Source organism: Bos grunniens, chromosome 16 (genome assembly GCF_055505025.1).
Source record: "Bos grunniens cultivar Pamir isolate PY7600 chromosome 16, Bosgru_T2T1.0, whole genome shotgun sequence".
Lineage (NCBI taxonomy): Eukaryota > Metazoa > Chordata > Mammalia > Artiodactyla > Bovidae > Bos > Bos grunniens.
In genome coordinates, this window is record NC_141180.1 from 12,553,703 (window position 1) to 12,581,559 (window position 27,857).

A 27,857-nucleotide genomic window follows, 5' to 3' on the forward strand; every position below is an offset into this window, starting at 1 on the left:
TGGTTGCCATGCCCTCCTCCAGGGGATCTCCCCAACCCAGGGATCGAACCCAGGTCTCCCACATTGCAGGCAGTTTCTTTACTGTCTGAGCCACCAGGGAAGCCCAAAAATATTGGAGTGGGAAGCCCATCCCTTCTCCAGATCTTCCTGACCCAGGAATCCAACCGCGGTCTCCTGCATTGCAGGTGGGTTCTTTACCAGCTGAGCTACCCCAGAAGCCCTAGTTCAAGAATACATCTTTTTAAGAAGTAATTTGATTTTGTTTGGTCAGGAAGCAGAGAGGTTATTCTTCATCATCCCCTTTTGTAGATAAGGAAACTGAGGCACAGAATGTCTAACCCCAGGTTACTCAGCCTTTTTTGGCTTAAGGTCCCGACAGTGGCATAACGAGCATTAGAATTGCAGAGTTGTCCTTCTGGAGATTCTGTAGTTCGTTTCCATTGTTCCAAATGCCTTTTTGAAAGCAACATTATTTTCTTGTGTGTTCTCACCCTGGGTCCCGGTTTTATCCAGTCCTGCAAACTAGATCAGATTTCTGACTTGTGCACCAAGGAGACACCGTCTTCATTTGAAGTTGCTAGTGCACCTATACACTCCTTGCTGTGCTTAGATCAGCAGCAGAAGGTGCAGCAGGTCTGTGAGTGTGAAGGCAAGATAGATGCTGTGGAAAGCTAGAGTACAATTATAAGGCCACAATGAGCAGCTAAAATATAATGCAGAAACACGTGGTGAGGCACAAGTCATGCTGAAGCCTGAGCAGGTGAGGTAAGTCAGGGAAGGCGATTTAGAGCTGGTGAATTCTTACCTGGAAGGAGGAAGTGGACAGAAGTGAAGAGTGGAAAAGCAGAGGGAAATAATTGCAACAGACTAAGTTAACATTCTGTCTGTAGGATTATAGCACTTGCATCCCTTTCTTGACTTGTAACATTCACAAAGTATTAATAGTATCTTGTACAAAATCCAGGTGATTCCAGTAGATATCAAGAAGAAGGTAACAATCTGAAGTACTTCCCCCCAGAGTTGGCCAAGACCTCTCTTTAGGCATTATGTACAAATGGAATAGACTGGTGTGTGTGTGTGTGTGCGCACATATTCACATGTCCATGCAGAACTGTACACACAAGGGATCACATAGGCATGCCATTTTGCCATCTCCATTTTTTGCTCACCGTTGTGTAGGGGGCAATTCAGGAATATTCCAAGTCTTCATGTTAGATATCGTCTGAAGGGTTTTGACATAGAAGACCTAACACAGAATGCTGACCGCCCCCAATGTCCCTTGTGGTGGGGATTTTAATTCTCTTTTGGTCCTTTGGTCCAAATGGTTCATTCTTTTCATAAGTAATGTGTAGAGGAAACTGAAGCATTGACTGAAGGGTTCAAGTACGGAGTATTGAAGAGTATAGACTAGAGCGTGTGGCATTGCAAGAGAGAACTACTCCTCTCCTCTAGATCTTGGAGTAGTAGAACTGCTACATCCTGAAATGTTTTCATCTCAGGAAATGAATGATGGTTCTTTTTTAGCCATTAAACTGGGAGCCTCTGGTCTAAACTCAGAGGCATGGCCCCATTCATTCCTATTTTGTTAATTTTAAGTATTCACATAGATTAGATGATATCCTTTTCAGTAAGGGAATGAGATGATGTTTTCTATCTTTTTCAGCTGCTTCCCTGCCTTTTATCTTTATGAACATTTGAATATCTTGGCTGAATCAAGAAGAGTAATTTATCTAGCTTAGGATTTCTTACTCTTAACAATGGTACTAAGGAACATTTAGAAACAGTACCATGGTTCCCTTTATAAAGCCAGCTTTAAAAGGGATATGTCTACCCTGTGCATTCTGACATTATAAAAAATCTGTCATGGATCTAATATCCATAAGCTTCATTTATCTAAACTCTTTGAATTTAGCTGTATTTCACCCTGTACTTTCTCTTGAGATATGTCTCACTTTCTATTCAATAAAGTTTTTCCTTTCATTTGCTCTTTTATAGAATTACATCCTTTAAGTTTTAAGCCACTTGCCTAGTGAATTTTGCAAACAAAGGAATGTAATTCCCATCTAAAGAGAGGGACACTGTCTTTTTAATCTTCATCCCCTACCGCATCTAAATTCATTCTCACTCAGCTTGTATGCTTTTATAATTCTTGACGATGTGTCTTGGGTCTTTGACTTTCTGGTAGTCGTGTTTTTTAATCTTTTCCTTAGCTTACAGCGTCTCCTAGATTATTTTACTTATCCTTTTTTGAAGGATAAGTTAACATTTTGATAAGTGTCAATTAAATCTGTGGACAGTATTCCAGAAGAGGAGGAATCATAATGTAGCACAAGAGTGTCTGCCGGTTTTGATTCTTTCTGTCCTTTTTTTTTCCCTTCTGTTTTCCTTCTGTTACCTGTCTAGTAATGCCTAGCATTTGTATGCTAGCTTTGTTGAATGATGCCTTCAGGCAAAGAATTGCAGTTATTTGAGGCTTCTTCTAGGTTACTGAAAACACTATTTGAAAAGGGTGCATGCGTGTGTCCTCATTTGCTCAGTCGTGTCCGACTCTGTGACCACATGGACTGTAGCCCATCAGGCTCCACTGTCCATGGGGTTTCCCAGGCAAGAATACTGAAGTGGGTTGCCAATTCCTCCTCCAGGGGATCTTCCCAACCCAGGGATCGAACCTGTGTCTCTTGCATTGGCAGGCTGATTCTTTACCACTGAGCCACCTTGGAAGCTCATTTGAAAAGGGTAACCTAGGTTATTTTCTCACAAGTCCATTAGTTTTCACTTGACAAAGATGAGCTTCAATTCTTATTCGTGTGCCTCTTCACGCAGGCACGTGAGATTTTAAAAATTTAGTTGAACATCAGGCATTTCACAATCCTCAAGATCATGGTAGTACTTCCACTCTTTGACATTTCCCTTTTTAGTGTAAAATTAAAACTGCAGAACAGATACCTTCAAACAGATTTAAGCCTTTCAGATATATATGTATTGTATCTACATTTCTAAACTATTAAAGGCTTTCCTTTTAGATCTGTAACCAAATGTATGCTTTTTTTTTTACAAAGAATGTTTGTTTCTCAGTCTTTAGTACATACTCTTCTTTTTATGACTTCTTACATTTTGTTAATTAGTTTCTATGTCCTTATGCACTCCCTTATAATAGCTATTTGATTGGCAAAGCCTCCTTTCTCTATGCACAACTGCTTTATTTCCCCTCTATGATTAGTTATCTTGCATATGTGTTCAAAAATATACTCAATGTGCTTTCATTCTGTTCTGATTTTAATTTTTCTCAGAAAACTCCAGTTTATTTAGAATTTGTTGTTATATGTGAGAGAGCTCCAATTAGTCCTCAGTCTATAATAATGTTTTGTGAAACTGCCAATATTTGCAGTGTCAAGTTTAAAAATGGCTTCCCAGTGGCTCAGAGGTAAAGAATCTACCTGCCAATGCAGGAGACACAGGAGATGCAGGCTTGACCCCTGGGTTGGGAAGATCCCCTGGAAAAGGAAATGGCAACCTACTCTAGTATTATTGCCTGGAAAATCCCACAGAGAGAGGAGCCTCTCGGGCTACAATCCATGGGGTGGCAAAGAGTTGGACACGACTTAGTGACTGAGCAGCAAGAGCAGCAGCCAGCCAGCAAGTTTAAAAGTATGTGCTTCTTTTTAGGGGTACCTAAGAAATCACAGCTTACCAGAAACTTGTAGAAGTAAGTTATGAAAAAAAAATAAATAAAATGAGATTATTATTTTATAATTAAAAAAAAAAAAAAGAAGTAAGTTATGTTCTCCGGTGGTGTGACCATAAAGGGGACTCTGGGCAATAAGGAAAGTGACGAATGTGAGCACTTTGGACAAGGTGAAGGCCCGCAGTAGACACTGTCACACGACCAGGTTGGTTGCAGTGATGCACATTTCAGTAAAAAGAATTTTTAATTCTTAAATGTTCCCTTTTTAGGGTCCCCACATAGTTTCTTGGCTATTGTAAAACCTCTTTTCTCCAGTTATGCATCTATTGTTATTTTGCTAAAACTCACTTCGAGGAATACGGGGGGGTCATCAGAACTCATAAGCTAAAACAGGGCATGTTCCTTTGGGGCAAATGAAAAGTTCTCCTTTCCCGTCACTGTTATTCATATATATAGAGAGAGGGAGATTTAAAAATATTTGATATAAGGGACGGATATGGTAAAAGGCGCTCCTCTCTCCTTGGACATCGTGTGCATCGGCCTAAGAGGACACTAATGGTGCCGGGGAAGCAGAGTCTGAGATTCGTGGGTGAGGAGACACTGGCCCGTGTCCGTTCAGATATTTGGTGTGGCTCTGAGAGCAGAGGTACCTCGCTTCTCCTCCATGTTTGAAGGGGCATCCTTAGGGAGGTTTTGTGTTAACCAAGAGTCACATGTATCTGTGGTGCTGTGTGTGTTTCCAACAAGGTGACAGTGTAGTCAGGATTCACTAACAGATTTCCAAGCAAGGCAAGGCCAAATGGGTTAGAAAGGAGAAGATTGCTATTAGATGGTAGAGTTCTTATGTTTTATTTTCAGGGGGAATAAAGGGAAGGTCTTACTTTCTTTAAAATAGTCCTGGAGATGAATACAAATTATGTTCTTTAGTGGGCAGCATATTTTCACGTAGCAGCATCCAGGTGTTTCTTGAGCAAAGAAGCAGCTGGTGAATATGGCAGAAATCTCCTTGGCTTTGACTTTAGAGCCTGCTCAGGCGATTGTGCTGTTTTCTAGTAAAACAGAGTTTACAATGTTAATTACATATCAGTCCATAAGGAAATTTAAAGGTTTCTGGGTGCAGTTCTGAAGGTCCTGTTGGGTGAGAGAGGGGTTGGTGAGGATTTCTCTGAACATCTGTTTTACCCTTGCTTCTCAGAAGGTGAGGCAGGCTGCTGCTCTTCTCCATCTGTCCCAGTGGATACACACATCAAGAGCGTATGAAAAATGGAGACATTTATTTCCAGTTTTTATGAAAAAATTTTATAAGACAAAATTATATTTTGATTAGTCAATTTATCACTCATATAGGAGAAAAAGCATTGATATGTAGCATAGTTTTGTGAGTTGGAATTTTTTTGGACATTTGGACACACACTGAACATCCTGAGTTCTCTCTTTCTGAATCCTCAGTTCAGTTCAGTCGCTCAGCTGTGTCCGACTCTTTGCGACCCCATGGACTGCAGCACACCGGGCTTCCCTGTCCATCATCAACTCCAGGAGCTTGCTCAAACTCATGTCCATCGAGTTGGTGATGCCACTGAATCCTCACTCGGAAATATTTTTCCATTCATCTGTCATATTCAGACAGCATATCAGCTCTTAGAGAGACCTGAAGTAACATGATGTGAAGATCTACCCATCTAAAGGAAGTAGTAAAAATGCACTTTCCATCTGCATGCAGTGTTTTTTAAAAGGTGTGGTTTCGAGCAAGAGGGGTCATCAACATAGAGCTATACTGACAAAGTGCTCTCTTGAAGCTGCTACACCAGTGGGAAGTGACTGAAGATAAAGAAGCAGCTCAACAAGATAATTTCAGGAAGTGCAAATAATCTAAAGACCAAAGAATGACCCAGTGAGATAGGGGAAGGGCTCCTCTAGGGCTGTGTTCAGATGAGTTTTCTCTGAGATGATGACAGTGAGATGAGGTTTGAATGAGGGAGTCAGTCACATAGAGATCTTGGGAGGAAGTGTTCCAGGAGGAGATGGCAGCAAATGCAAAGGTGAAGAGCATCCTTGGTGTGTCCTAGGACCTATGCAAGCACTGGTGTGGGTGGGCTGTTGTTTGTGAGTTGAGGGAAGCTGGCCAGAGCTTTCTAGTCTTCATAAATGGTCTAGGTTTTACATGTAATGGAAATCAACAAATAGAAAATTAAGAAAGAAGCGAACATAATTATGTCAAAATAGTGCTAGGCAAATAATACAGTGATTTGTTAGGGGGATTTAATCAAATAAAATTAGAAAGAGTAGTTGGATAAATTTTAATGAAAGTTGATTTTGTGAAGAATTTTAAGTAAGGGGGAACAAACGAGGTTTGGGCTAGTAGGAGAGGAGAGAGTCTTTCAGGAAGACATGTTAAAGGGTGATGATCCCTGGTAATGTGGGGAAGATAGGAGAGGACAGATGACTAAGAGTTCTGAAGCTGATACTAGATATTCAACCTAGTGTGTGTAAGATCCATTGGGAAGAAGATCATTTCAATGAGCATAGTAACTGCTAGATGATTTGCATGGGCTCTGTGTGGCAGAAGCCCTTTATTTTGTTTTTATTTTATCAAAATACATCCTAATCTCTATTTTAAGATATAAGATATATATTTATTGCTTTAAAAATTTGTTTTATTTAAAACTTCCCACAATAGTGACATTTCTGGTCATGTTACAGCTTACATACTACCATAAAAAATTGTATAATTACTTTTTCCTTGATAAATATCAATGTTATTTCTTTCCTCTCTGATTAATAAGTTCCAAAGCTTCACACCGGTTTTCATTTCTGGAAGATGTTTATCAGATGATGACATTTGGCTCCTAATTTGAGCAGGCCTGAAGAATCTATTTCTTGAGGCTCGTTTTAAATAAATTGGTTTAATTAAAATTGTGAATAATGCTTTTTATAATATTGGTATCATTCCTCGGGCATATTTTTCGTGGACAGCCATACGGTGCTGTCTGTATGCATTATGCAAAAATAATGCAAAACCCAGTTTTTTGATAAAGACAAGACTTCCTGCTTTATTCTCCTTTTGTTAGTACCTCACAGTCTTATTATTTCTTGATCCATAGAGAACTTGTGTGTATGTTTGTCTGTGTGTTTTATGCCCTGTGAGTCTTACGCAGGATTAAATTGCTTTAGATAGCCTTCTTCCTTGAGCAAAAAGAAAAAAAAAAATACATTAATCTTATTATTAACCAAACTGCAGTGTATGTCTTTGAGTCTCAAAATACAGAGGACAAGCAAAAGTGATAACTTTTGTATCTGAAAGTCAGGGGATCTCTGAAAAAATCAGCAACATTTTTTCATAATGTATTTTGAATTAACTGCATACAATATTTTAAGGAATAAACTTGTTGAATTTGGAACTTGGAATCTATATTGCCTAGTCAAACTCTGTCATTTTAGAGCTAAACAACAAAAAAACAGTTCAACAATTTTTCTAAGAGCCTGCTACCAGTTAGTAACAGAACGATATTGGATCCATGAATTCAAACTCCCTAAAACTTCCCCCACCTCCCAATTTATCCTTTTTCTTTTTCTCTAATAAATATCAGCATGTTTCTAGGATCAGGGCTGATAGACTAACATTTTTTATTTTGTTGAAATAAATAATCCATATATTTTGCTTTTGCCATCTGTTTATAGTTTGTATCTCCATACAGACATGACTCATTATTTTTACACCTATCCATTGCTTACTGCCTCTTACACTGAGTGAATGAATGAATGAGACTATGATTTAAAATTGTATTTTATAATATGTAATTTTTGAAAAAACAGCCACCTCTCTCAGTTTGTACAGACTGATCATGTACAGGGAAAGACTTTCATCAGTCTGCCCAGAATGAGATTTGGTGGGTCTCAAACCTTTTATGTGGATATGTATGTGTGTTAGTTGCTCAGCTGTGTCTGACTCTTTATGATCCAGTGGACTGTAGCCCTCCAGTCTCCTCTGTCCATGGAATTCCCCAGGAAAGAATACTAGAGTGGGTAGCATTCCCTTCTCCAGGGGATATTCCTGACCCAGGGATTGAACACTGGTCTCCTGCATTGCAGACAGATTCTTTACCATGTGAAGTACCAGGAAGGCCCAGACTTGCACATATAAACTCCCGGTTAGATGGGCTTGCCTGTTTGTAATCTCTTGCTACCTGTGGAGTATATGTACAGTAACTTCAGGTTTTCTAGAGCTACTGCAGGCTTCCCAGGTCTTTTATGCTCAGTAATCCTAATGTTTCTAGAATATGCTGCATCCTATTAGTGCTTTGAGTCAGAAGAGATAGAAACCAGTCCTTTGAGTAGCCTCCCCAAAAGCCAGAGTGTTAGACACATGCTCCACTCTTGTCAGTGCCCTGACGGAGAGCTCGGTAAGATGTAACTGACTGACTGCTGTACCACGGGTCCTCTGGGGCAGAAGCAAGCTTCAGTCTACTTAGAACTTTGGTTCTCAGTGTCTGCTAGGCATCTAGAGTGTATGGAGTCCTCTAAGTGCTCTAAGATAGGCAAGACCAAAACCTGTCCTGTGGGTGGTACCCCCAAAACACAGGACATTAGATGTGTGTTCCAATTTCTTTCCTCTGTAAGGAGAAGCCAGAAGCTGAGTTTTCTCCCAGTTGCACCACACTGAACTGCAAGGTGGGGGGGAGTTGTGCCAGGATTTTTTCTACCAGCTTTGATGCAGGTGATTTCATGCTCATTTGAAGTTTAGGAACTTCTTAACTGATTTCTGGATTTCTTGCTAAGGGAACTGGTCTGTGCATTGTTGAATTAATATCTCTTTCTGGGGAGGCAGGGTGGGGTTGGAGAATCTTGGGATTTCTATTTTACCATCTTGCTGATGTCACCCAACTTAAGGACATGAACGTTAAAGCCATGAATAACTCAGTAAGATTTTTATAGTTATCTTAATAGAAGGAATAAATAAGTAAACTAATAAATATATAAGGTAATTATAAATAAAACCCCCACATTTCTAAGTGTTTGAGACAGTAACACAGTTTGTGTGATAGAGTCACTGTGAAGTGAAAGTCTCTCAGTCGTGTCTGACTCTTTGTGCCCCCTTGGACTATACAGTCCATGGAATTCTCCAGGCCAGAATACTGCAGTGGGTAGCCTTTCCCTCACTGCCTTGGCTAATTAATCAGCAGATCAGGGAACTCAGATATTTTAGCATGGATCTTGAAGGTAATAAATAGCTATACATAGACATGTGAATAACCAGGGGAAGGCATTCCAGGTAGAGAGAACAAAAGCAAAGGCCCAGAGATAGGCAGATTCTTGGCCTATCCAAGAAGGGCCACTTCATTTATCCCCTCTAACCAAGGGCCACTTGGTTAGAGGGGATAAATGAAGGGGAAATAAATATTTAAAAAGGTTAGAGGAGTAACAGGAGCTCGGATCCTATTTGTTGTTGTTCAAGTCGCTAAGTCGTGTCTGGCACTTTGATACCCCATGGAATGTAGCTTGCAGGCTCCTTTGTCCTCCATTATCTCCCCGAGTTTGTCCATTGGGTCAATGATGCTATCTAACCATCTCATCCTCTGCCGCCTTCTTCTCCTTTTGCCTTCAGTCTTTCCAGCATCGGGGTCTTTTCCAATGAGTTGGCTCTTCACATCAGGTGGCCAAAGTATTGGAGCTTCAATTTCAGCCGCAGTCCTTCCAATGAGTATTCGGGATTGATTTCCTTCAGGATTGACTGGTTTAATCTCATTGTAGTCCAGGGGACTCTCAAGAGTCTTCTAGCACCACAACTTGAAAGCATCAATCTTCAGTACTCAGCATTTTTTATGGACCAACTCTTATATTCATGCATGACTACTGGAAAAACTACTGCAGCCATGAAATTAAAAGACGCTTACTCCTTGGAAGGAAAGTTGTGACCAACCTAGACAGCATATTCAAAAGCAGAGACATTACTTTGCCAACAAAGGTCTGTCTAGTTAAGGCTATGGTTTTTCCAGTGGTCATGTATGGATGTGAGAGTTGGACTGTGAAGAAGGCTGAGCACTGAATAATTGATGCTTTTAAACTGTGGTGTTGGAGATGACTCTTGAGAGTCCCTTGGACTGCAAGGGGATCCAACCAGTCCATCCTAAAGGAGATCAGCCCTGGGTGTTCATTGGAAGGAATGATGCTAAAGCTGAAACTCCAGTACTTTGGCCACCTCATGCGAAGAGTTGACTCATTGGAAAAGACTGTGATGCTGGGAGGGATTGGGGGCAGGAGGACGACAGAGGATGAGATGGCTGGATGGTATCACTGACTTGATGGACGTGAGTCTGGGTGAACTCCAGGAGATGGTGATGGACAGGGAGGCCTGGCATGCTGCAATTCATGGGGTCACAAAGAGTCGGACACGACTGAGCGACTGAACTGAACTGAACTGAACTGAAAGATATTTTAATGTAAGACTAATTTTTCTCAGGATATTTTTTTTAATTTTTTTATTGAAGGATAATTGCTTTACAGAATTTTTTTATGGTTTTCTGTCAAACTTCAAAAATGTCTCCACTTTTTAATATGTTGTGTAGGTTTATCATAGCTTTCCTTCCAAGAAGTAAGTGTCTTTTAACTTCATGGCTGCAGTCATCCTCTGCTGTGATTTTGGAGCCTAAGAAATGAAAATCTGTCACGGCTTCCAATTTTTCCTCTTTTATTTGCCATGAAGTGATGGGATCAGATGTCATGATCTTAATTTTTTTAATGCTGAGTTTCAAGTCAGCTTTTTCACTCTCCTCTTTCATCAAGAGGCTCTTTAGTTCTTCTTTGCTTTCTGCCATTAAAGTGGTATCACCTGCATATCTGAGATTGTTGATATTTTCCCCTAGATTATAGCTTGTGATTCATAGGGCCTTGTAAATTGGTATATGGGATCCTAGATTTTTCTCAGAATGACTTGCAGGACCATGAACAGACTTGGGACAAAGCAGGGACCTGATCTGACTTATAGCTTAAAGGGATCACTATGGTTGCCCTGTGAGGAGTAGAATGTAGTGGATGAAGTCGGAAATCCACTGCAAGAGCCCAGGGGGAGATAGTGGTGACCTGGATGAGCAGGGAAGCAGTGAATGTGATGAAATTTCACATTGGGATCTTTTGAGGGTAAAACTAGCAGATTTTGATGTGAGGTGTGAGAGAAAGGAGTCAAGAATGATTCATAGGTTTTGGACCTAAAAAACTGGAAAAATAGAGTTGCCAACTGTTGAGATGGGAAAAACTCATATGGAGCAGGTTCAGGAAGGAGCTTAGAAGTTCGACTTGGCATGTGGTCGGTTTAAGTTGCCTTTCAGACATCCATGCAGGGAATGGTGCAGGATGAAGAATACCTCTGGGAGTTATCATCATATTGACAATATTGAAAGCCTTGAGTTTAAATGAAATCACTTAAGAGTGTGTGAGTGGATAGAGAACAGAATCATGGGCTCAAAGGTGAGGGGGATGAGACAGAAGTCAGGGAGATTTGAGGAAGGCTAGACTGTGGTGTTCTGTGAGCCAGACACGTTGCCAGGTGGGAGAGATCAGCTGTGTCCAACGCTACTGCAAAGTCTTACTCTCTTTACCATGACCTGTAATATGCAATTAGAACTCTTATCAGCTCTTGTTAGTGATTTTATGTGTGCTTAGAAATCAGTAAGCACAACCTTTGCCACAAATAATCCTTGAGCAATCAGTATTACGCTAGACATACAGGCCATGTGTGACACAAAGATACAAGACAAGGCCTGATGGGCATTTGGGGTGTATTATACACAGGTAGACAAAATAAACAAGATGTTCACCCAGCTTCAAACTTATGAATGGGACTATTACTTAAAAAAATTCATTTATAAATGTAGTTCCTACTTGGAACTTTCAAAGTGTTATCACATATAAATAATACTATAAATAATAGTTGTCTCTAAAGCTAGGTACCCAAAGCTATGCTGCTGCTGCTGCTGCTGCTAAGTCACTTCAGTTCTGTCCGACTCTGTGTGACCCCATAGGCGGCAGCCCACCAGGCTCCGCCGTCCCTGGGATTCTCCAGGCGAGAACACTGGAATGGGTTGCCATTTCCTTCTCCAATGCAGGAAAGTGAAAAGTGAAAGGGAAGTCGCTCAGTTGTGTCTGACTCTTAGCGACCCCGTGGACTGTAGCCCACCAGGCTCCTCCATCCATGGGATTTTCCAGGCAAGAGTACTGGAGCGGGGTGCCATTGCCTTCTCCGACCCAAAGCTATAATACATCTAAACTGTAACACCGAGACCAGTGACTGATTTTTCTGGTTATTTTATTATTTGTTTACTTACTTTGAAACTCATGATCCATTTAGTCTCTCTATACCTCAGCTTTTGTGGAAAATACGTTTGAAACACCTAATTCCTGTCAAATGATACCATTACTGATAGTGATCACAGGGTTATTTTTATGAGATGATGAAGCATCTCAGGTCTTGCACTGCTGGTTCCCAATAGTTCCTTAAGGAGAGATAGCTGTTTGGAACACACACGATAGTTGCACACGGCAGGGGACTAAAAATGAAAAAAGTGAGTAAGTGTTGCTTTACTGTGACTTTTCAGTCCTCTCTCTTTCTGCCCAGTTTAAACATAGTCTATCCTGCTCATCCCACTAGCATAAACACATTCTGGTGTTGAAGGAGTTTGGAGGGCAGGAGAAGTGAAGATCACAAAGTATGTTTAGCCCGTCTTGGTACCTCTCCAGGCACTAAACCCAGGCTCCAGCACAGGCTGCCCCGGTAATGGTGTCTTCATATCCTGGGCTTCTGAGCAGAGGGGGCCCTCTAGTCTCATGCTTATCACATGGCTTTTAGGGCATCTTCCCTTTCGTAGGTCCCTGGGCCAGGAAGATTTCCCTGGAGAAGGAAATGGCAACTCCTTCCAGTATTCTTGCCTGGAAAATCCCATGGACAGAGGAGCCTGGTGGGCTGCAGTCCATGGGGTCACACAAGAGTCAGACAGAACTTAGCAACTAAACAACAGCGACCCTGTCCTAGGTTGCTGTGCTCTGAAATGGTCTTGGGATGGGTGTCTGTGTGAATGAAGACAAACAATACTGCATATGTGAGTGACTAACGTAAAAAACATGAGGAGAGGACGCCAGGCTCGTTTTCAGTGCAGATGGGTGTTATGACACTCCTAAGTCAGGCTGAGAGGTGCCCGAGGGAAGAGTTTAATTGCGTTTTTGTGCATTAACTACTGGACAGGTGTCAAAGGGTAGCTCCATCATTCCACTTGGCTTGAAAAAGTGTAAGAAATTCTATCAGGCTCCTATTTTCGACAAAATGGATTTCCACCAATTCACATTTGCTGTAACTGGTGAGTGTATGAGTGTGTAATTGAGAAAGATGGGGGAAATTTTTAGAAAACCTAAGAAGCTAAGACAGACTAAGTATGAATCACTACATTTTGGGAAGTTATTCATATATTATGTTTTTTCTGACTTGATTTTGTGACATTAAGAGCCCAGACATATTAACATATTAAGCAGTTTTGCAAAACTTCCTATTCTCTGCATAATGTTAGCAAGTCATTCGTAAATCTACTCTGCAATGTGTTAAGAAGTTTTACCTGGATCTTGAAAGCATAGACATTTCTTGTAGGCTTATTAATGGCAATGAGTCAGTTCAGTTGAAGTGAGAAATCCATGAACTTTGTGGTGCCTGAAACATAGGGACTGATTATCAGAATATTATTGGAATGTTTTAGTATTGTGATATTTTGCCTTTACAGATGACTGTTTTGTGGTGTGGGAATTTTGGTTTACTGTAACACAAACTGGGTTAACTACTTACTTTGTTGACTCTGCAGGTGTACATACACCTTAAGATTTTCAATCCTTGTCATGATGTTTTACTTACATATTCAGGAAGGGCAGGAAAAATTCACTTGTTTTTAAAATATATTATGAAAAAGAGGTTGCCTTTCTGTGAAAACCTGAATAGCTTCCCTAACTATTTCCCCTGGCATCAATTTTGTGTAGGTGTTAAGCACGTTTTTGTTTAAACTGGTATCTATTATGGAAATCTATGCTTAAGTGTGATGGAAAATCAAATAAGTGGAAGCCTGTGACATTCTGTGGAAAAGGCCAACAGAATCTCCAAATTTGGGAATTCTATGGATGTGTGAAATTGACGGAGTAAAACTGCCTTTGTTCCATCCTGGACTATTTTTTTCCATCAGTTTAGAACTTCAGGCTTTAAAAACAGAGCATGAATAAATGCTGGTTGGTGGTGTGCCTTGGGCAAACTGGTGTAAAAATATTGCCTGGTGCTGTGTCTCCTTGATCTCACTCCTCCACCTACCCAAATCCTATTTTAAGGATAACCTCTTTCAAAAGAACTTCCTAGACAGAGTGTGACGATAACTTGTATTAAGTTCCTATCTTATTCTTCTAGACCTGTCTTTTTGTTAACTAAACAGCCTTTATCTTTTTCTTTTCTACTTGTTCTTTTGTTTCTTTCTGACTTCTTGCTCCCTCTCCTCTCTCCAAATTTTCCTTTTCTTCCATTAACCAACCCCCCCGCCCCCCGCAATTTATGCTGAGATGAGGTGGAAAGGAACAGATAGACAGAGATTAACATTCTGATAGAATATTAATGGACCATAATATGGAATGTAGGAAAGTTCATGGAAAAATGCACAGCTGGGGAAATGCAGGTTTCAGTCTGCTTGCTTGTACATGTATTTTTTTTGGCTCTTTCAGAGTTACAAGGACTCAGATCTTGGCCATGTTTTATTGTTTCTATATCACAGTGTCATTTCATGCAGGATTAAAAGAATAGCACAATTTCAGTGTTTCCAGTTTGATCCTTGTCTGATGTATAAATCATCTCTATAATCATCTTTCAAATGATCACCTGAACTTGGATTCTGTTATACAAATTCATTTAATGATAGAAGAGTAGTATGTAGCTACTCAGTGAGATTTTGATGACTTCAAAATGCCTTGGAACATGCTTATATTAGATGAAAACTTGAAAGCACATTAATTATGACAACTATTAAAACCAAAAATTGAATATATGCATGTTGTAAAAAAAAAAAGTGTTTTCAGGGACAGTGAGTGAACATTTTAATTCTTATTTTTCCAAATGTTCAATATTGTATATACACAAATGTATATATGTCTATAACTTGTATGATTTGAAAACAGCTTCCAGAGTGGATAAAACAGGGAAGGCGACCCTCATACCCTGTGATGTGCCTCTTGCTTCTGGCCCTGTTGATAACATCCACCTCCAGCTTTCTGCTGTTTCCTACTTTGGACTTTAAGCTTTTGTTTCTACTAGTAGGAAATAAATTTACACTTACAAAAGAACAAGAAAAAAGCTGTACACTTCATTAGTGTGTCTAAAAATAGCTTTGACATGCAATGGCATAGTCCTTAAATAGAAAGAAAAAGTCTTGGGAAGGTAAGCCAGATGTTTACTTTTAGAGGTGCTTTCTAAAATCTGGTATGTGGAAATTGCTTTCTGTAGGTAATACTATCCTTTCTAAGCATTAAGAATTAAGCTTTTTGCGTTTTTTACAGAAAGGACTCTTCTTTACAAGAAGTTTCTAATTAATGTGTGGTTAAACTTAGGTCATGCATTGTGTGGAAACACATTCTAAGGGCTTTGAAAGCCTTTTTAAGATAATAGGAAATGTGTTTTGACTCAAATTGTGTCCAACAAAGACAAAAGATTAAAAACAGTACTGCATATTACCTTTCTGACTTAAAAGATATACTCTGGGGAGACCTTGAAAACTTCCTCCTTTACCAGACTCTAAATATAGAATGATGTAATCACCTGTGTTCTGTATGAAATATGCAAATGTTCTACTCCATCTTTTTTCTGTATATAAAATCAGAAATATATCTTTTAAAAATAAAAATGTTGATGTTAGATTTAGAAATCTGACCTTTGCCGATACTTAAAACAGTTCATTTAATTGTGATATATAATTTTGGAATTTTTCTTTCTTTTTTGAATTTATGTAGGTGCCTCTAATTATCCTAGACAGGGGAAAAAAAAAGAAAAAAAAATGTCATCTTTATGTAACTATAGAATTTTTTTATCTTGACTGATTTTTGTTAGGAAATAAGTTACATAATGTGTTTCAGGTTCATTTATTAAACCAGAGGTTAGAATTGTACATGTAGTATGAAATATTTGATGTCAAAAGATGAATATACACATTTACTGATAGCAAATGTTATCATCTTAAATAGTAGAAAATATCACCTGATTTCTGAGATGTGTGCAAAAGTTGGACATAACGTGAATTTCCAATAAGGATGCAGTGGTTAGTTCATATTTTCTCAGAATAGCATTCTCAACCATATAGAATTCTTCTTAAGCTAACACATACATATCCTTCACAGTAGGACTATATGCAAGACCATACTAGATTAATTTGCTGTTAATAGTTTCCTGCTTATTAGAGTTAGCTTTAATTCTGCAGTATGATGGCTCAGTGGGTAAAGAATCTGCCTGCAGTGCAGGAGACTCAGGAGATGTGAGTTTGATCCCTGGGTCAGGATGATCCTCTGGAGAAGGAAATGACAACCCACTCCAGTATTCTTGCCTGGGAAATCCCATGGACAGAGGAGCCTGGGGAGCTACGGTCCAAAGAGTGGCAAAGAGTCGGACATGACTTAGCAACTAAACACTCAACACAAGTGTTAGGCTCAATGAAATTTATCATGTTATAAACTCTTAATGAAAACATATATACCATTCTGTTGTATGCTATTATGAAATTGTCATTTGATAGATCAAAAAGTGCTTGGATATTGGCCATTTGGTGTAGTTTAATCAGTATTGTCATTAGCTTAGAGCTACTGCTGGAATGTTTTTATGGAGCTGTGTGTTAATGCCGTAAGGTTTTCAGAAAGTTGTTTGATTCCTTGTTGGATTGTCAACTATCTCAATTGACATTCTGACAGAAATATCTCAGGCAAGGAAGCCTGTGGCACTGTTTAACTTTCCAGAAGACCAAGAAAGGACCCAAGTCAAAGAAGATGAGTTTGGTTTCTGGGGATTTTTCCAGTGGTACAAAGGATATCATGGGTTGCCTTTGTATGTAAACTTGCAATGAAACCCTAGAATGTAACTTCTTGGCTGAACCTGATTTAGTTTGTAGAATGGCCCGGAAAGCAGCCCCAGTGATTAAGACTACAACCTATCACTGACATTAGAATAGAAGTTTCTTATGCAACAGTTGTCTATAAATAACATTTAAGACAGATATTTATGGCTAATAAAGATTTTCCAAAAAGCGCCTAGGAAATGGACAAACAAATGTTATTATTCATTGATTAAAAAATGCCGATTGAGGTTACCTAGGATCTCCCAGTATTGCATCTAAATGCTGAGTCTGTAAGAGTAAAGGCCATTTTGAGATACTCTGGTTCTATCTGGGGCTTCCCTGATAGCTCAGTTGGTGAAGAATCCACATGCAATGCAGGAGACTCCAGTTTAATTCCTGGGTCGGGAAGTTCCCCTGAAGTAGGGATAGGCTACCCAGTCTAGTATTCTTGGGCTTCCCTTGTGGCTCAGCTGGTAAAGAATCTGCCTGCAATGCGGGAGACCTGGGTTTGATCCCTGGGTTGGGACGATCCCCTGGAGAAGGGAAAGGCTACCCACTCCAGTATTCTTGCTGGAGAATTCTATGGACTGTATAGTCTATGGGGTGGCAAAGAGTCGGACACGACTGAGTGACTTTCACTTTCACTTTCTGGTTCCAAAGCAGCTCACATCATCTGATATTAGGTAATCATGGTATATTGGTACATAGCCAGAAGGTTAGGGATGAGCATAAGGATCCTCTCAGTTCAGTTCAGTTCAGTTCAGTTGGTCAGTCGTGTCCGACTCTTTGCAACCCCATGAATCGCAGCACGCCAGGCCTCCCTGTCCATCACTAACTCCCGGAGTTCACTCAAACTCACATCCATCGAGTCGGTGACTCCATCCAGCCATCTCATCCTCTGTCATCCCCTTTTCCTCCTGCCCCCAATCCCTCCCAGAATCAGAGTCTTTTCCAATGAGTCAACTCTTCGAATGAGGTGGCCAAAGTACTGGAGTTTCAGCTTTAGCATCATTCCTTCCAGTGAACACCCAGGGCTGATCTCCTTTGGAATGGACTGGTTAGATCTCCTTGCAGTCCAAGGGACTCTCAAGAGTCTTCTCCAACACCACAGTTCAATAGCATCAATTCTTCAGCGCTCAGCTTTCTTCACAGTCCAACTCTCACATCCATACATTACTACTGGAAAAACCATAGCCTTGACTAGACGGACCTTTGTTGGCAAAGTAATGTCTCTGCTTTTAAATATGCTATCTAGGTTGGGGAAACAGTGTCAGACTTTATTTTTTTGGGTTCCAAAATCACTGCAGATGGTGACTGCAGCCATGAAATTAAAAAGGGTCCTGTAGCCTTTGGCAAAAGTTCTCAAGCATCGTTGCATATTATTGATGGATGATGATTGTTTTTTGTAGCATAACAATAAATAGCAATGATACCTACATAATATCTTCCCACAAAGTCATTTGGCAATGAGAACATAATTATTTTGCTTTCCTCATTATGCATCTTCAAGTCTTTCAAAATGGTCTTGTTTACATGGTTGAAGTGGTCAGACCTGTGTGAAATGGTCAGATGTGTGATTTGACTTCTTTCCTAAAGAAGAGCCTCCTCAGGGTGAAATTAGTTCCCCCACAAAGATATAGTGACCAAAAAGGTATAAAATTGTGTCTTACAGAAATTTGGCAAGAGAGTATTTGTTCCTCTTTGAGGAACTTTGTCATTATACAGATGTCAGTATAACTCTAGTTGGATTTAGCTATTATATCAGTTGAGTAGAAGAAATAATGTTCTTTTTCAGAGGAGAAAATGTGAGATCAGTCTTAAATATCAGTTAAAAGAAGCTGTCACTGAACCAGTTCCTGGACATCATTGTGCCTGTGTGCTCCGTTGCTTCAGTCACGTCTGACTCTTTGTAACTCTATAGGCGGCAGCCTGTCAGGCTCCTCTGTTTGTGGAATTTTCCAGGCAAGAATACTGGAGTGGGTTGCCATGCCCTCCTCTAGGGGATCTTCCCAACCCAGGGATTGAATCTGCATCTCCTGCCTTGCAAACAGATTCTTTACTGCTGAGGCACTGGAGAAGCCCCGTACATCATTGCTGTTGCCCAATTAGATGCCAGTGCCTTGTACCTGCAGTTTGAAATTCTTGTATCACTTCAAATTTTCAGATTACTAGCGTGACCCTACTTTTAGGATTATAGGTGTAATAGCATATTTTAGTGACATCTTGATTATAATATTAACAGGGGAGGAATCTGTAGTAGGCTTTCAGAACAATCTGTATTGTTCTGGTAAACATGAACATCTGAGCATCTGAGCAAAGGAGAAAAAAACGTGAAATCAGAAATTGTATTTTAAGATTCACAATATAACCTACTCTGAAAACAGTGTGTTCTTCAGGCCTTCCCTGGGGTTGCTTACTTTCTAATAGCTATTCCTTAAAGCTAGTCAAGTACTTTAATACACATGAGAAAATTATTCCTGGGCATTGGACTCCCAGGAACATTTTCATGATTGTCATCGATTGCCTTGAGTTCCAAACCTATACTGCTGCTGCTGCTAAGTCGCTTCAGTCGTGTTCGACTCTGTGCGACCCCATAGACGGCAGCCCACCAGGCTCCCCTGTCCCTGGGATTCTCCAGGCAAGAACACTGGAGTGGGTTGCCATTTCCTCCTCCAATGCATGAAAGTGAAAAGTCAACGTGAAGTCGCTCAGTCGTGTCCGACTCCTAGCAACCCCATGGACTGCAGCCCACCAGGCTCCTCCGTCCATGGGATTTTCTAGGCAAGAGTACTGGAGTGGGGTGCCATTGCCTTCTCTGAAACCTATACTAGTCTCTTACAAATAAGTGTGTCAGCATGGTTTGCTGTTAAAGCTCAATATAGTTCCAAAATGCCAGATGACATTGAGACATAAACAGTACAATTCAAAAATGCACAAATTCCCATTAGAACTCAGTGAACTTTGATTCTAAAGCCACCATTGTCATGGAAACCAAGGTTTTTTTAATAATTACTTTTAAGAGCAATTACCTTTATCAACTCTAGGAGTATAAACCTCTCAGAGCTCTGTTTCTTAAGTTTAATTTCTTATTCTTGAATAGAATCATGTATGCAACTGCCTTTCATTTTTTTTCACTATACATATATATTTACTTTGTTAGATTTGTACAATTTTTTGTAGCTTTGTGGGTATATATATATATATATATATATTTAATACAACTGCCTTTCCTTAATGCACGTTCTATGTAGATGAGCTGAAAAGCAAAATTGAGTGTGAATCCATTGAAGATTATTTTATACTATTTCTATTGTAGGTTTTATGTTTGGAAGTCCTCTCTTAATCAATACTTCAGGTAATAATATGTTAGGATTAAATGCAGAGGGTCCTACATTTCCTTTACCCTAACCTAAAAAATACAACTTATTCATAAATTGTCAATATGGTTGTTCATAAAAGTTGTCTTTAGTGGAAGAGTGAGTTTTTATTGTACATGAGGTGATTGTTGCTTTAATCACATAATATGGCACATACAGGAACACTTCTCAGAAAGGCATTTGTTAAGTGCTCTGATGGCCCGAACTGACATTGAAATTACAGAGTCTCTTAGGTCTGTGTCAGTGCCCTCACCAAGGGCATCTGATATCCTTTGGATGTTGACCAAGGGACCTTGTACAAATAGATAAAATAAATTTATCAGAATATTTCAGAGAAAGGACCTCATGGTAGACTCATTCTCACAGTGATTTGACATGTTCCTGGTTCCATCTAAAGCTTCTGTTGCAATAATCACAGCTCTGTGATAACTATTTACAACCCACACATTGCCAGACATTACTGTCTCTAAGTCTACATATGCTTCTTTTGGATTTAAATAATTTGTGGAACTTATCCAACTGTCTGGGTGATGCTGCGAACCTTGTCATCGACAAGCAAAAGAATAAACTAAAATGATGATGCTGGCTATGGATGTTATATTGTCAGTTGTTGGAGGACTTAGCTGGCTTCTAGGGAATAAAATAATTAATTTTACTTAATTAAGTGGAATCACAAGACATGTCTTATCTTTTTTCAATTATATCACCCATGTTTTTACTTCCCTGTTGTCTCCCCATTGCCTAGCACCATAAACAATTGGTAAATATTTTTGAATAAATGAATATGTTGAAGATATACTTTTAATTAAAGTACAGTTAACATACAATATTATATTCATTTCAGCTGTAAATCATAATGATTCAACATTTAAATATATTACAGAATAATCATCCTGATAAATCTAGTAACCTCCTGTTCTATACAAAATTATTAGAGTGTTACTGACTATATTCCTTTTGCTATATATTACATCCTTGTGACATTTATTTTATAAGGAAGTTTTTGCTATATATTACATCCTGGTGACTTATTTATTTTATAAGGAAGTTTGTACTCTTAGTCCCCTTCGTTTACTTCACTCAGCTCCCTGCCCTTCCCCCTCTAACAACCACTAGTTTGTTCTTTGTATCTATGCTTTTGTTTATGTTTTGCTTTATTTTTCAGATTTCATATATAAGTGAAATCGTATGGTATTTTTCTTTCTTTCTGACTAATTTCACTTAGCATAATACCTTCTAGGTCCATTCATGGCAAGATTTCACTCTTTTTTATGGCTGAGTAATATTCCATTGTACATGTATCCATTTGTCTATTGATGGGCCCTTAGGTTGCTTCCGTATCTTGACTATTGTAAATAATGTTGAATTGAACATAGAAGTCCATGTATCTTTTTGAATTAGTGTTTTTCTTGTTTTATGAATAAATACCAAGAAGTAGAACTGCTGGATTATATGGTAGTTCTGTTTTTAATTTTTTGAGGAATTGCCATATTGTTTTCCAGATTGGATGCAGAAGCATATATTAGAGTGTAACTGTTTTATATTAAGCCTGGCACTTCAGAGATTTATAAAATCCTAAAACAATGCCTGTCTTCTCACTAAATCTTTGTTTTGGAAAACATAATTCTTTTTCATAAAAATGTGTTAACACATTGTTATTTTTATGTGAATTAATCAAAACATTTGAAAGTTAGAAATTCAACCAAAAATGCAAGTATCAATAGTTGTAACTCACATTCCTATGTTCCTGGATGTCTGCAATATTTTTTGAGACTGTAATTGTTTTTGAGATAAAAAATCTGAGAGTTGCTGGCTCAGAGAAGGGAAATATATATTTGTGTTTGTGTGCATGCTCAGTCACTCAGGTTGTCCCACTCTTTGTGACTCTATGACAATAGCCTGCCAGGCCCCTCTGTCCCTGGGATTCCCCAGGCAAGAATACTGGAGTGGGGGGCCATGTCCTTCTCCAGGGATCTTCCCGACAAAGGGATTGAACCCAAGTCTCCTGCGTTGGGAGGCAGTTTCTTTACCACTGAACCACCTGGGAAGCCTGTATTTGTCTGTACAATAGCAATAACCAATTGTAATTTAAAATATAAAAAAGTAAAATATCTAAAAATAGCCTTACAGGTCTATGTGAAGTATAATAAAAAATGCTCTATTTCAGAATATGAAAGAAGATTCAGTAATTGAAGATTCACACCATGTTATTTGATGGGAAGTTTCACTATCATAGTCGTATTCATTTTCCTTACTTAATTTATAGATTACACATATATCTAAACAGCAAAAATATTTTAAACCTGTGAACATGAAAATTTCTATAAAATTTAACTAAATACTTCTAAAGTTTATGTGAGAATAGTAGGTTAGTAGCTGCAAAAAATATTTTTCAATATTTTTAAGGAGACCTGCTTATCTGATATTGTATTCATAGTAGAGAGTCGGATAAACAAAATCAGTGATCTCAAAACTAGCTTCTTTGTGTGCTATGCATATATGTGCACATATGTATATTCATGTGCATTTAGTATATGTTAAAGGAAACATTAGCACTCAACTTCGCTCACAATAAAGGACGTATAAATGTAAACGATTCCTATCAGTTCGGTCAAGATAGATTATTAATATTAGAGGTAAATTGCATTTGTAAATTGCTGTGGGGGCAATTATAAATTGTAACTGCCTTCTTGGATAGCTACTTGCTACTATATATCAAGTGCTTTAAAATATTCATAATCTTCAATGTGGCAAATTTATTTCTAGTGATCTCTTCCACAAAAATATTCAGAAATGAAAAAAATATTTATACACAAATATGTTCATAACAGCAGTTTTTATAATTAAACAAATTTTAGAACAGCATGTATGTCTACATATATGGCAGTGATTAAGTAAATGTGGTAACTGCAAGGAAAACCACATGTAGGATAATATTAAATAAAAATAGAGAATACATTTCATATAGTGCGTAAGGCTGGCTATGTAGAATGTATAACAGAATGCCTGGAGTAGACACCTTAATACATTAACTGTAGTTGTCTCTCAATTCTGGAATTGTGAGTAATTTGTATTATCTTCTTTATTCCTTTCTGTATTTTCCTAAACTTTTTAAACAGTGAATACATACTATTGTTAAAGTAAATAAAAGCTTACAATTCAATTAACTCTTGACGTTTCAACCTATAGATTAAGACAAGTCAGACAAATGAAATTTTATATTGCATTTCAGCTTGAGATTATCTGCTCTTCTACATCTGACAGTAAGTTCTTTGGGTAGTACATCCATTTTCCCAGTGTAGTTTTTATCCATTTGCCAATAAACTGTATGACTTTAAACAAGTCACTTTACCTCTCTAGGTCTTTAATTTCCTTGCCTATCAAATGAAGTTCCTTCCAATTTTAAAGTCTGGAAATTGTGTGATAAATATTTAAAAACTATATTTCCAACAGAAACGTCTTTTGCCACAATCTGTATTTATCTCTTTCACAATCATTTTCTCCTTATTCTCTTCTGTGTTTGTGTTTCTGGAGCTCTGTCTTCCCTCCCTAACATCTGATGATTGAGAAGGGATTATAATATCATCTTTCTGTCTGTCTCCCAGTATTACTACTCAAGGCAGCATCTAGATTCTAGTATTCTTGTATGAATATTGTTGACTGTCATTTACAAGTCATCGGTGATGTGCACAGTCATAGAATTTACAAAAATCTGTAGAGATTCTAAGAATCTCGATATCAGTGGATTGACTTACGCTTGATGGTGAAGGGCAGTTGCCTGTTCCTTGTCGTCTTAGCCTGTACTGTCGGACCTTACTGATTTTATCATGAGTTTGAGCAAACTCCGGGAGATGGTGAAGGACAGGAAGCCTGGCACACTGTAGTCCCTGAGGCTGCAGTGTCGGACATGATTTAGCGATTGAACAACAACAACTGATTTTATACTCTATACTGTTGTACACAATCCAGGATTGGATACTTATATTTACCATTCAAAATGACTAGCATTTTAGAAAAACTTTTTTTTTTGATGAAGCTATTATATACTACTTAAATTGTAGTTGGCAATCTGATATTTTTAACTCGGTGGTGCTTATTAAAATTATTGCTATATTTAGTTGTTAATTCAAATAAATTTCTAACAGTGGTACCAGATGACATTATGAATGCATATCATAACACTATATGATAAACTTTATGCAGATCCATTCTCTTGATATCAAATATACTTTTCTTATAATTTAATGTATTCAGTTCTTCAGTGTAAAGTTTTAATCTGTAGTGTATACTTTAAATGGAAGGGTAGACCTTAGAGTTGATGCTTTTTGACTAATGGGTTGTCTGGGGGGAATATTTGCTGTTTGATGTCTCCATGTGATTCATGTGTACTGATACATTTCTTTTTAAACTTGCAGCAAATAGTGGCAGCAATAAATGCAGGGATTATACCTTTAGGAAACACCTCCAATCAAATCAGTCACTGGGATTTGGGAAGTTCCTTCTTCTTTGCTGGCACTGTTATTACAACCATAGGTAGGAGACAACTTATTTTGTTGTTTAATTTTGGTACAGCTTGTGAGTTAAAATTCATTTGTTTGAATTTTTTTACAGTTGGTCAAAATGGTCTTCTCGAGGTAGAAAACTAGAGTCTAGTAAATTGATTTTGAAAAGAGAGTTTGAACAAAGGAATGATGAAAATGAATTACTGATTCAGAATACCGAGTTGTTTAAAATCCACCCAAAACTCGGGAGCAGTTCAGTTGAGTCCTTTGACTAATGGACAAGAACATCAAGAAATGGCTTGAAATGATGATTTTGGTAGAGGGGACAAACAAGTAGTTTAAAATTGTCCTGCATCTTTGATTCTTTAGTACAGAAAGAAATGATTTGAGTACAGTTTTGACATTCTTTTCATGAAGTTCTTATTGGATATCACTTTCTTCAACTTATAAAATTTAACTCTACATTTTAGCAGATTGTTCTATTCTTATGTGGTTGTCTATTATGATTGCTTCAGACCTTTTTATGCATTATGTTTTTCCAGTAACACAAATCTGTAAAAAATTAACAGTGAAATATGAGGATTACAAAAAGAATGAAACGTTAAGCCCTTGACCTTTTATCTTTTCATCACATTGAATGTCATAGTGTTTGAAAGTGGAACATGGTCTCTTTTTTGGGACTGACTGCATCCACTCAGCACCCCCTAGGCAGCAGAATGGGTACATGTAGGCAACTTCTTTTCTGTTATTCTTCAGTGCCCAAGAAATATTCCGAGGATATAAACACAGACCCCATAGTGAAAGCTATGCTTGCCATGCTGTGAGAATTGGGAGGGGTTACAGCTATCTTATTTCATGGAAGGAGGTAGATTTAAAGCATAATTTTCAACGAAGGGAAGAAAATGGACCCATCACAGTTATGCCGAAAATATGTGTGCAAAAGGAATTCTCCTCTTGCACATATGCTTGTGATGAGATTTCCTCTCATGAGCCCGACCTCTGATTTGGGCACGCGAATTAATTTTCTAAAGGCTTTAATTTTATTGTTTGCCATTGGTAGATTATGAAGTGCCTACAGTTTTCAAATGAGTACTTCTGTCAAAGTCCTGAATAAGAGAACATGGACAGTTTATGGATGAACTCTTGCTTAAATTTTCCTTTGAGAGGAATTTGTAGTGTCCTGTCATTATGCGGATCCACCGTAATGCCTTTTTGTGCTGAATCACTTGCCAGTGAAATAAATACCTTAGCATGTCGATGTTTGCCTTCGTTAAGAGGTCAAAGACCTATGTTTACTCTGACATTTCCATCGGCTAGGTCAAAAGTTGTGTGGCTGTGAAAATCTGGAAGAATGGCAACCTTGATTTCTAACCATAATAATAGGTTAACTATGGAGCTTAGACGGCTTGGCCATTTCTACTATGGAAATAACTGTTTATTGGGTAAACTACTTAGAGTCTGGAAGGAAAAAAAAAGCTCACAGACAGAGTGGGAAGGGTTTGTTTCTGCCCAGTGAAAACTCAAAAAGTCCACGTTATAGCTCATCGTGACCACCACTAAATTATTCTCCAAGAGACTTAGTCATTATACAGACTTACTGTTGCATCCTGTGTTTATAAACAGTCTCATTTTTTGAATCCCAAATTCAGTAAGTTTTGCAGACATATACTTCAACACATGAAAAAAAATAAACCATTATTACCAGCCTTACCCCAAATTATAGCCATTAAGCACAGTAGCTGATTATTTAGGTTGTTTAGGTAGCTCCCTGACAGCTCACATCTCTTACTGTTCTACCTCAGGCTTTAATCTGAGGTTGATTAAGTCATTCTAGGTCAGTGACATTTACTCCATGGTCTTCTACTCTAAGGTCAAGGCAGTCTGCTCTGACCTTAGACTAGTTTTATGGTCTAGGGCAAGATAAACGTTTGGCCTTTTGCATAAGTCTCCATTTGATATCCAAGTCATTATTTAATAAAATTCAGTGTAATTATTAATATTGCTAATAATTGTCTGACCTTTGAAGTGGTTTTTAGAAACTGAGGACATTGTAACCTCTAGCACTAAGCTGCGTTGCATTGGTTGTTTAAACAATGAACTTGAGACGGTCTGGGAGACTCCGTCTCAGTGGCTTCTTGTGGGGTGTCTGATACAGGCAGTGTGTCATGGAGCTGCACTGGCGGACACTGGCCCAGATTTTTCTGCTTAGTGTAGACAATTTATCTAAGAAGTCAAAGTGACCCTTACTATTCATTACAAATATGCCCAAGAGAAGTTCAGTTATATAAAATAGAATGTTAAAATTTAGGGTCTAACTTAAGAGAATCTCTTCATATATCTACATGCTCTTTCCAAAACCATACCCTTCTAACCCTTCACAAATTCCATTTTACAGTGGCACAGGCTAACGTACGTTGTCGACAATTCTTTTTCTCTCATTCCTTACTCCCAGTTCATCAGTCAATCCTGCTGGCTATGCCTTTAAAGGAGATCTAGAATTTAACTACTGCTCCCCATTCAAACTGCCATCATTTTGGCCCACGCTGGCATCATCTCAGCGCCAGCATCCCCGTATAGAGAAACCTTCGGTCCTGAAATACTCTCTGGATTCCAACTAATTCAGAGCAAACACTGTTCTCCATTGCTTAGGTCATCTAGTAAGATGCACGTTCTGGGATTTTTGTGTATTTGAGTCTTTTCTGTATCCCCCAATACCTGACACATAGTGGATGCTTAATAATTATTTTTGGAATTAGAAAACAGATGGAGATTTTAAATGAGATGAAGTACAGCATGTTGGAAATTACATAACATTCCATTGATAACTTATTACACTAAATTCTTAATTCCTTAAACAGGTTACTAACATTTTTGCTCATTTATTTATTCAGTAAATAATAAAACATGATTTGTCTCCCACTGTAAAGATAAGAGGTAAATTATTTGGGCCCAAGTGGCACACAGACCAGTCAGGGAGATCAGTAGGCAAATTGTCATTTACCATATAGCCTGCCAGGTGCTATGGCTTAAGGGTATTTGATGCAAATGTACGGGGAAGATTCCCTAGAAAAAGAAAGAATACTGGCAACCCACCAGTATTCTTGCCTGGAGAATTCCAGGGACAGAGGAGCCTGGCAGGCTACAGTCCATGGGGTCACAGAGAATTGGACACAACTGAATAGCTAACACTTCA

General features: G+C 38.5%; 1 protein-coding gene across 7 annotated transcripts in view; it reads left to right on the forward strand.

Annotated features, from left to right (window-relative positions):
- The window catches only part of KCNK2 (potassium two pore domain channel subfamily K member 2), a 221,164-nt gene that overhangs the window by 103,274 nt on the left and 90,033 nt on the right, over positions 1-27,857 (forward strand). For 4 of the 7 annotated variants that reach the window (XM_086342392.1, XM_086342393.1, XM_086342390.1 and 1 more), the window contains exon 3: positions 24,578-24,695. The exons of the other annotated variants lie outside the window; for them this stretch is intronic. In XM_086342392.1, the coding sequence (XP_086198518.1) occupies positions 24,578-24,695 (118 nt within the window). The remainder of the gene's footprint in view (positions 1-24,577; positions 24,696-27,857) is intronic. 7 annotated transcript variants of the gene reach the window in all.